This window comes from Babylonia areolata, chromosome 1 (assembly GCF_041734735.1).
Source record: "Babylonia areolata isolate BAREFJ2019XMU chromosome 1, ASM4173473v1, whole genome shotgun sequence".
NCBI classification, from domain to species: Eukaryota; Metazoa; Mollusca; class Gastropoda; order Neogastropoda; family Buccinidae; genus Babylonia; species Babylonia areolata.
The window spans coordinates 13,014,058-13,025,098 of record NC_134876.1 but is presented as its reverse complement, the minus strand read 5'-3'; the positions used below and the strand labels follow the sequence as shown (position 1 = coordinate 13,025,098).

The 11,041-nt window shown below is 44.2% G+C and overlaps 1 protein-coding gene and 1 long non-coding RNA gene across 2 annotated transcripts in view; one reads left to right on the top strand and one right to left on the bottom strand.

The window, feature by feature from the left end:
* Nucleotides 1-2,438, top strand: part of LOC143279797 (uncharacterized) — a 7,700-nt gene extending 5,262 nt beyond the window's left edge. Inside the window, exons 4-5 of the long non-coding RNA XR_013054954.1 lie at nt 503-556; nt 1,833-2,438. This is a non-coding gene — a long non-coding RNA (uncharacterized LOC143279797). The remainder of the gene's footprint in view (nt 1-502; nt 557-1,832) is intronic.
* A 2,250-nt stretch (nt 2,439-4,688) lies between these two features.
* LOC143291234 (uncharacterized) lies at nt 4,689-11,041 on the bottom strand. Its single transcript, XM_076601013.1, has 3 exons — nt 10,907-11,041; nt 7,207-7,972; nt 4,689-5,845 (listed from the first exon to the last, which is right to left on the bottom strand). The coding sequence occupies exons 2-3, from the start codon at nt 7,492-7,494 to the stop codon at nt 4,829-4,831; spliced, it is 1,305 nt and encodes a 434-aa protein (XP_076457128.1). The 5' UTR covers nt 7,495-7,972; nt 10,907-11,041; the 3' UTR covers nt 4,689-4,828.

The following is an 11,041-nucleotide window of genomic DNA, read 5'->3' as shown; positions in this document are numbered from 1 at the left end:
TAGATGTAAAATACACTTGCACATATTTGACAGATAGATAGATAGAGATATAGATAATAAGATATATGTGAGTTTTAGGGTACAAATTCAAGTCAATTATAGATTATTTCATGTAGCAGTCTCATTATCTCAAAAGAATGAGAGAGAAAACATTTGCCATCAGAGTAGACACAGGGCAGCAAAAGGTGGAACACTGCTGTGTGGCACCAATCCTATGTCATCTCCATCTGGAAAGGTGTCAGTATGTTCCCCTCACCTGCATCATCAGTGAACTTGACCATCATTAACATTATTATTAACTGTTACGGCTATAGATCAGAGAAGGTTGCCAAACTGGCTGACAAAACTGTGTTGTGGGTAGCTGTTAGTGTTAGGTGCACATGTATGTTAAAATGTATGTATCCATTTTGTGTGTGTGGGTATGTGTGTTAGTCACATTTTGTTGTGTGTATGTAGCATTGATCTAATGTGTTATATAAACAAAAGTGTTTGTGATTGACAGGATTATATGACAGGATCCATGACAGACTTGCCCTTTCACTGTGAACACTGAAAGGTAAGATCATCTTTTCTCTTTAGATGGCTAGCACAGTACGTAACAAATGACCAAGGTTTCTTATATTTAGTGTTTAGTTGAAACATGGCTATGAATAGTATGATCATTATCATCATTAATATTATCAATCTTAACTGTTACGGCTATAGATCAGAGAAGGTTGCCAAACTGGCTGACAAAACTGTTGTGGGTAGCTGTTAGTGTTAGGTGCACATGTATGTTAAAACGTATGTATACATTTTGTGTATATTCTATATCTTTATTTAAATATACAAGTTGTAACATGTATGTAGAACTTATATATAGATAGATAGATACATTGATTGATAGATATACATATAAAATACACATGCATGTATACACACATATACATGTAAAATACACTTGGCACCATAAAATTTTATCATTACAAAGTTTAAGTGTCCAGTTCAGCTTCAAGTATCTGCCATCAAACGGGTTGATAGATCAGATACATAACAAGTAGAAGTTTACACTCGCATATTAATTGACATTTGATCACATGCAGCCACAGCAGAAGCTTTGGACACTTGTGCATGTTGTTTGCACAAAACAGTGCGTTGCTGTGTTGGCATGCACTTTTTCTGAAATAGATGCCTTGATCAGGAAATTTGGGATTGTTGAAAAAACTTGCTTCACATATATGATGTAGATCTATAGCTCTTTCTCGTGAGGTGGTCCATTCTAATTTGAAGATGGTTTTTGGTGTGGAGGGTATACTGCCTTGTACTGGTGTTGTAGGCATGGAATTATGGTTAATCAGCAGACAGTGAAATGTCAATAAAAATTGTAGCATAAGAAGAAGACCAGATTTAAATGCTTAAACATAATCCATTGTTTTACTTTTTTTTCTTTAAATTGCAAACTATTCAGTAAACATTAGTGCTAATATATTGTGTTTTACAAAGTGAGCTTCACATTGGTTTGTATATGACATTCTGACAAATGAATACATGAATAAACTTGATATGTTACTACCCCATGGAACTGATACCTTGTCGTGGTGGGGTAGCTTGAGTGCTTCAGTGACCTGTCGAGCTATGTCATTTGATGTGTCACATGCCTGGTAGGGCCTCCCATGCTGGACAGGTTGTGGGTATTTGTTCCACAAACTATACCAGCTGGCATGATGCACGCATTTTTGGGTTTCCCTTGCTGAAAAGGTTGTATGGTAGAAGCCCGACAAAATTCAGTTGCAAACACATGTCTTTGCATATTTATCTCTTATGACCGACAATTCGTCGTCCTTCTGTTTCAGGAAATGGACATCAGCTAGGACAGGAACAACAGAATCTTCTGTGAGAAAACCTGTATGCTTTTGATCTAAATAAACACAATACAATACAACATCATAAGCCTCTGTTGCTTGATCAGTTGATGTTTGGTTTGTTGAAGGTGCTGTTTGTGTGCTCCTGTGGGGATGTCAGGGACTCTTTCCATTAAAATACAATGCCCACCCTCTGGAAACCCTCTCCTGAAAATTTATCATTTTATATGTCACTTTTCCTTTTCTGTCATTTATTACTTCAGCCATGCTATTCATTCCCATCCATTTTTTTCAAGATAGCCATGATTATTTATTTTTCTGGACTTCATAATTGTGCATTCTTGCAAAGCTGTATTCAAATTTGGACCTAGGATATACGAGTTGCCTGCTGGCATTTTTTTTTTGTTTTCTATGCCTGTTATGTACAATTTGCGTATTATGTATAATTATGTCAATGTTCAGGTTTGATTGGTTTACTCTATCGATAGATTAATGGAAAGGCCAATTTGATGCATGTAGTTATATGTGCATGCATACGACTATTCATGCACACACACACACACACACACACACACACACACACACACACACACAAAATCCCTCCCCCCACACCCCCTTTTTTTTTTATATATACAAGATCAAGATCAATATTATATGACACACAGTCACACACAAATTGTTGTTTTTTTTTAATGGCTAACTCATGTTCAAGATTTTAAATCCCAAAACTAAGTTCATGGCAGAAACTATATTACATATTTAATTCAGCATTTTTATGAATGAGAAGTAGCCAAAATGAAAACCATCACTGTGGTGATTGATATTCAGTGTCCCAACACATTTACCACTCTGAATAAAGTCCACAACTTGCTGCAACACAAGCAGCCATTACTTACATCTAACCGAAGTCATGCTTACCAAAAATAAACAACAAAAATCAATAATAATAATGATATTAAAATAAGATAAATGAAGATATCTTATTTTAATATCTAACCAAAGTCACACCTACCAAAAAAAAAAAAAAAGATAATGATATTAAGATAAATAAATGAAAACAAGAACATCACTACAGTTAAAGCATTTCAGCTAAAAAGCTGGCCCAGTGCTTCCCTCATTGAACGACAAGCAACCTCCAGGTTGATGACCACTCCCTCCAACCACCTGAGCTCATCTTCTTCCACCACCAGTCAGTCATTTCAGAAACCATTTCCATCAGTACATTCAAAATGTCAGTTTCTCAAGATGGTGGCATTAGAACAAACTCATATATGTGCTAAACCACGTCTACCACACAGATGCCTGATCAGCAGCATAACCCAATACATCAGGCTTTGAGTGCATGCATATGTTTGTGTACCTATCGGGGTAGATTTCGTCTGCACAACTTTTGCCAGAGGACAAACACTTATGTTGCCATGGGTTCATTTTCTGTGTGCAGTATGCTTCCTGCACATTAGATTGGTGTATCGTTGCATGATTTTAAATAAAGTATGAGAAGACGGATGAGACATGGATTTCAAACTCGGACTGTCACGGTTAACAGTGTAAACGCACACTGTCTCTCTCTCTCTCTCTCTCTCTCTCTCTCTCTCTCTCTCTCTCCATTGTCAATCACAGAGTATTGGGAACCGGGCTTTCACCAACATACACATATTTCATAAGGACATGGAGTGATTACCAGGTATATAATATACTTGCAATTTTCCTTTCTATGCATTGAACCAAAAAGTTGTCATTTGGACAGGATTCACACATGAGCCATGAAGGCTTTGCCTCTTGTTCAAGTGAATCACAAGTGAGTCTTGAAGGCCTTGCCTCTCTTGTTTTCTTTTTCTTTTAACCGAAAGCTTTATCATAACAAATACAGAACACATTTTAACGATTAGATTTTTTTAAAGTGTATTACAAGTGAGTCTTGAAGGCCTTGCCTCTCTTGTTTTCTTTATATTGCCACTTTCTATTAAAATTAAACCACATTATTCTCATTATCGAACACACACACACACACACACACACACACACACATACATACACACATACATATACATACATACTCACACGATATCCCTTTTTTTCTTCATGAAGTAAATCATTCATACATCAATTTGTGTACCTTCTCATTAGCGTACATACTTCTGTCCCAGGTGTAAAAGGACCCAGAAAGCGATATTTTTTTTCCGACCTGGTATTGGGGTGCCCAGGGGGTCATTAATCATCCGGTACACGTGGATGTTTCGGGATCCCCACGTCGTCAGACATTGACTGGGGATTCCGCCGTGCCGACAGAAGCATCGTGGGTCTTTTGGGTGTTCTTGGAGACGTACTGGCTTTGACAAGATGACGCTTCTCTTGGAAAGTATCGATTGATATTGATTGAAAAAGGCAAGGAAAAAGGGAATAAAAGTTCATGTCTGGAAGTGAAGTGTTTTGACTTCCTCCACTGGTTTTTCTTTTTCTTTTTCTTTTTTCGCTCTCTTTCTCGCTCTTTCTCACGTTCACTCAGTATTTAAAACCAGTGTTTTGTGTGAAGCTACAATCATGGTCCGAGCAGTACGTGCATTTACATATGTACTGTTCTGGATTCACTTTAACCACTGAAAAGGATATTGTTGAACACACGCAAGCACACGTACGCATACTACACCCTCACACACGCACGCATGCACACATACACATACTACACCCTCACCAACACTCCACCCCAACCACGCACGCGCGCGCACGCACGCACACACACACACACACACACACACACACACACAGCATGTGTGTGTATACACACACACACACACACACAGAGTATGTGTATGCATACAAACAGGTCATGCGTTTTCTGACAGCTTCCAAATTACCATGGATATTGGCTCAAAATCTCATTTGTCTTACCAACCTACATCATTGGACACATCACATCAGTCACACGTCAAATCACGCTGAAATACATGAATCTATAGAAATTTTACAGTCAAGGTCTTGCATTCGAATCACTCGTAATCCAGAAAATCAGATGCAGAACTTTCGCGAGTCAATGCTGGCATCTTGACCACCAGAGTTACTCTTCTTCCCTGCTCCTTTTCGCCCCCCTCTTCTGACGGCAAGGCGTCGCGTATACTGCCAACACCTCCATGATTGTCAACCACAGAATCCACGTCATTGTCAACTCGTGCCTCGCTGACCTGACAATGGTCCGAGGCCAGTGATGTTCTGCTGCACTGAGACCTCTGTTCACAGCGATGTTCAGTCGTCACCTTCCTTTCCCGTGGAGTCCCTCCAGGAGTGTCCACGTCTTTGGAACTACGCCTGCTGGACTGCACAGAATTAGAACCCGTGCGTTCCGAGGAAGTGGCCTCGTTCTTTTGCCCGGTGGCAATGTACAAGGGGGGCAGTTTGGTGGGCTTCTTGTGGAACCACTTGTTGCTCCAGTGCTGGCTGGGAGAGTGGGGATGTAGCAGCTGCCTGCTCATGCCCTGGTACACCCAGAAGTAGTCCAGCACGTCGTCCAGAGGCTGTAGGTCCCGCTTCCTGGCCAGGCTGGGGGGAGAGGACAGGCTGGGGGGCTCGCTCCGTGTGGTGTCCAGCGCCCCCGCCCCGTCCTGCACCCCACCGTCCTGGCTGTGGTCCGTGAAGAGGCCCCTGTGGGTCAGGTAGCCCTTGGCCAGGTCCAGGGAGCACAGGGACTGGTCATCAGGGGACGACAGGGCGCTCTGTAGGTCATGGGGGTCATCGGCGCTGTGGTCCGCGCTCAGGATGTCCGCCCACTGCAGGTGAGGCTCGTTCTCCTCCCCCTCCCCCTCCCCCTCCAGCCTCGAGTGGAGTCCACTTTCTTCAGGCTTTGTCGGCGGTACCCGTGTCTTGCTGTGACTGGGGTGGGCGGGAAGTGTGTGGGCGTGTCTGCTGTGGGGAGGGGCGGAGGTGGCTGCTGTCTCTTGGCTGAGGTGTCTCTCTGCTCTCAGCGTTACTAGGCTGCTTGTCTGCTCCTGCACCTCGCCCCCCTGTGCCGCCTGCAATGGTACACGTGTAGGGTCAGTGTCCGCAACATTGTATGGTCAATGTTTGCAACATGTATGGCCAGTGTCTGCAACATTGTAAGGTTAACCCTTTCACCGCCAAGCTCGCATTTATGCAGAGGCGTGGTAGAGGACCCATATCATTGAAAGGTGACCATTCATTGGTCTGTTATCCATGAATCTACTGCTCTTAATGTTCAGTGGTAGGATAGGCCATATTTTCTGTACATCGCAGTGGGAATCCCCGGCTATTCTTAGCCACTGTCTTTTCTGTGTTTATACCACAAGGGAATTTTGTACTCTGAATTGACTGGCGTGGAAAGGGTTAATGTCCGCAACATGTACAGTCAATGTTCGCAACATGTAGATTTTCGCAATATGTAGGTAACATGTACGATCAATATCCGCAACATTTTAGGGTCAATATGAAGGGTCAGCATCTGCAACATTGTGGTGTCAAAATATAGGGTCAATATCCGCAACAATCAGTTGCTGACGAGGCAAGGGGAAGCTACGCGTGTCCCATTTTCTCCGACAGACACAGAAATGTCCAAAAATCAATTTTTAAAATTTCGTTTTTCTTCATTGAAGAATACAAGCATATAAACATACAACCGACATTGTAATGTTTTGCTCGTGTGTATGCTTACACACAATGCGAATCTGTGTAGTATGCAACTGGTGTTTAGGTTGTGTGTTCGCTTGCATGTATGCTTATGTGTGTCCGTGGAAAAGCATGGAGAAATGAACATTCTTTACATTTACACCTGTTCTATGTTGTAAGTCTCTCGGGTCAATCCGAATTTCTAGATCATGGACGTTTTATTTGATATAGTCTACGGTTTATTTCGTTTCAATGAAGTCTTGCCTGTTCTGTGGGTGTTACCAAATAACAATGAAAATGTACGATAAAAAAAAGATAATCTGAGAGGCAGAATCGCACTTCTTAAAAACGTGGAATTTCATTGTTCTTTTGAACATTTCAAATATAATTTGACGCCATTATGTCCTACGATGTACTAATGATGAATGCGTACCACCCTCTCTCTCTCCCCCCTTGTCTCCCTTACATCCCTCCCTTCACCATTTTCTCCATCTCTCATAATATTTCTCTTTCTCTCGCTTCTAGTCCCTCAACCTCTGGAATCTTTCCGCTCGCAAAAAAAAAAAAAAAAAAGAAAAAAAAAAGAGGGGGGTGGGGAGAGATAAACAAAAACTACTGTTTGTCACTCTTTCAGCGTCGTTTTTCTTTTCACTCTCAAAGACCCCGACCATAAGCACAGAAACCAGCTCCTCATCCTACCCCCCACCCCCACCCCACCCCAAAATCCAGCAATAGTGCTCAGTGAACTCACCCGATGTCGACGCAGAATCCTCTGAATGATGCGGTTGTAGGGGTGGGTGGGCTGACTCAGCATGGCCTCATCGTGGGTCACCGGGGGCCGGCCGTCCCCTTCCTCACCGCCCGCGCTGAGAGACACCCACGTCAGAGGAGGCCGCGTCCTGGAGGAGGTTTGTCCGGGGGCGTGCAGGGCGGAGGGGGGGCACCCAGGGCTGGTGACGCCGCTACCCTTCAGCATGAAGAGGGTTTTACGGCCCTGGGCCCGCCGCCCCACGTTGGGGATGCTCTTTCTGGACTGCATGGCCCGGCCTGCACCCGCCACGGGGCGAGCTGCACGTGCCTCTTCCTCTCTGTCAGGCCCCCACAGTAAAGCACGCGCCACTGCGGTTCAGAAATGGCCTAGTGTATGTCTCTGCTAGGCTCATGATGCTGGCTAACGTAAAATGCGTTCGTCACTACGGTGCGTGTTTGGCTGTGGGGCGTGGCTGTCCAGCAATGCCACTGCTGTGCTGTACAACTGGAGAACTGTCGCCTGGAGGTTGGATATTCCTATTATTCAGATTTCTTCCACTGTCAGTTCTGTGGACGTTGACCCTCTGTGTTAGAATGTTTTGCACTGTATTGCCGTGTCAAAGCAAAACGCGTCGTCTTTCACCACCAGCACTGTCTCAATGTTCTTCCACTGCATTATTAAAACACTGGACATTCTCTCCACTCTTATCCCCAAAATTCATCCACGTGATGTGACTCCCCCATCTGATTGACTGTCCACTCAGGTTCTGCAACAAGATCAGAGACAATCAGAATTACGGGCCGTGAATAGCAGTGCTTGGCGTTTTGGGGTGTGAAGTGCTACTCGTAATGATAATTTTGCAGTGTTTATTTATCGTTGTTACGTCGAGAACGTATCGGAGTGTAGCATGTTTATCGCTGAGCGTAAGTGATGTTATTGTGTTATAACATTTTAAAATGCATGTCACTGCATCTTCAAAACTGAACCGTGACAATGTCCATAACAATAATAATAATGATAATGATGATGATAATGATAATGATGACAAGAACAAGAAGAGCAACAGCTTTATTATCATTATGGAGTTCATGATGATGATGCTGACAACGAAGATGGTGATGATGATCAGACTACAGGCCTGATCCTGCCAACAAAGACCTTCTCGGACTTTTCAAAGACACAAAATAGTTTGTATAAATCATAAACAGAGCTTCTTTTTTTTCGTTCGTGGACTTCAACTCCCACGTTCATTTGAATGTAAACGGGTAGGCTTTTACTTGTATGACCGTTTTTACCCCGCCATGTAGGCAGCCATACTCCATTTTCGGGGGTGTGCATGCTGGGTATGTTCTTGTTTCCATAACCCACCGAATGCTGACATGGATTACAGGATCCTCAACGTGCATATTTGATCTTCTTCCGTATACACACAAAGGGGGTTCAGGCACTAGCAGGTCTGCATATACGTTGACCTGGGAGATCGGAAAAATCTCCACCCTTTACCCACCAGGCGCCGTTACCGATATATAGTACAACACGTACCAAATCCAACAACAGCAACAGAACAATAACATTCACAGCGCTGATGCATATGACCAAAACTAAGTGACACCATTCAACACGACGAACAAAGGGGTACGAATTGGCAGGAGGATGCACAGAGCCAACATAACTACGGAAAGTGATATTCACGACCTGTTTATGGAGCTGTCAACACGATGCGTTTACAGAGTTGTTTCTTCTTCTTCTTCTTCTGCGTTCACTCGTATGCACTCGAGTGGGCTTTTACGTGTATGACCGTTTTTACCCCGCCATGCAGGCAGCCATACTCCGTTTTCGGGGGTGTGCATGCTGGGGACGTTCTTGTTTCCATAACCCACCGAACGCTCACATGGATTACAGGATCTTTAACGTGCGTATTTGATCTTCTGCTTGCATATACACACGAAGGGGGTTCAGGCACTAGCAGGTCTGCACATATGTTGACCTGGGAGATCGTAAAAATCTCCACCCTTTACCCACCAGGCGCCGTCACCGTGATTCGAACCCGTGACCCTCAGATTGACAGTCCAACGCTTTAACCACTCGGCTATTGGGCCCGTCGTACAGAGTTGTTTAAAATGGTCTGTTTATTACAGGCATCAAATTCTGTAGCATATAGAAGAGTCAACACGATGTGCTACACAACTGTCGGTACGCTGCAGACTCGCTCTCGTTACAGACCTGTCAACATGATCTGATTGCACATATGTAAACATGTTCTGTTTACAGAGTTGTTAACATGTCCTGTTGTCCGCACGACATATTTATAGAGCGGCCAACAGGATCTGTTCATGGAATTGCCAAAATGCTTTCGGAAAGGTCAAAATATCTGTTTACAGACTTCTCAACATGATCTGTTTACCTCGCTACCAACACAATCTTTTTACGCAGCTTTCTTCGCGATCGGGCGCACGCAGCTTATATGTGTCCACGCGCACGCGAGGAAGAGTGTGAGTGACGTCCATAACCTATTGTGTGTAGTGCATGCATGTTTGTGTATGTGTGCGTGCGTCACCCAAAAGAATGGGTGTGTGGAAGTGTGCGATGTGTGTCCGTGAACTTGCAAGTGTACGCGCATGTATGTACATCTGTGCGTGGGTGTCTGTGCGTATCAATATTGTTGTGAAGATAAACCGAATGAACCTGGTGCTACACACACACACACACACACACACACACACACACACACACTACACCGTCACCAACACCCCACCCCACACACTTGTGCACACACACACGCACACATACACACACACACACACACCTGCCCCACACCAACACCCCACCCCACGCCCTCAGACACACGCAAGCGTTCACACACGCACACACCACACACACACACACACACACACACACGCGCGCGCGCGCGCGCACGCACGCATCCATCAACACTCCACCCCACCCCACCTCCACTCGACACTGGGTGGCGAATTAATAGCGTTACAGGGGCTGTTCGCCCATAGTTCCCACTCCACCAGACGGCCACGTCAAATACGGTGGAGATGACTTTTACGCGTGAAAACCCCCTGTCCTTGGGTTCCCACAAGAGGGCCATAAGGGTGGCCACGGCCCTAAGTGTCCGTCTGTCTGTCAGAAAGTCATAATTCTCCGGTTTTATGCCTTGTCATCGACCACCCCATCAACGATCTGTTCAACCTCTGGGAGAGGTCGCGCGTGGCTTGGGGGAAGAGCGTGTAATTGTGAGCATTATACGTGCGATCACCTTGATAATCTGTTGCGCAGTATGCTCTGCTGTTGCTTGTTGTCTTCAGGATGATGTCTTCCGTGTCTGTGTTTCTTAACATATATATGAGCCATGAATGGATGAATCAATCAATCAATTAGTCATTACACGTGAATGACTGGGAAAAAAAAAACAAAGAAAAAAAACAAAGCAAACAAAAACACTCATAACGGAGGTGTATTCAAGCACCACAGAAAAGAAATCACACACACACACACACACACACACACACACACACACACACACACACACACATTCACACTCACGCACAGGGGAGAGAGAGAGTGACGATGCTATTAGCTACTTGCTAAAGCGAAACAAGGAAAAACGGACTGTTTAATATTCATACAACAGATAAATGAATAACAAATCAACAAACAAAGAAAAGGAGTATCTGCAGTGGTGAAGACTTACTTGGAGTGGGAGGTGGAGGGGTCACGGGGGTCAAGAGATAGGGGGTAAGGGGTGCCCAGTGGTTGCAACAGACGTGAAACTGGTTTCGGTCCCCGCAGAAGTTTCCCCAGTGCAGTGGTGGTCGGTATCTACCAG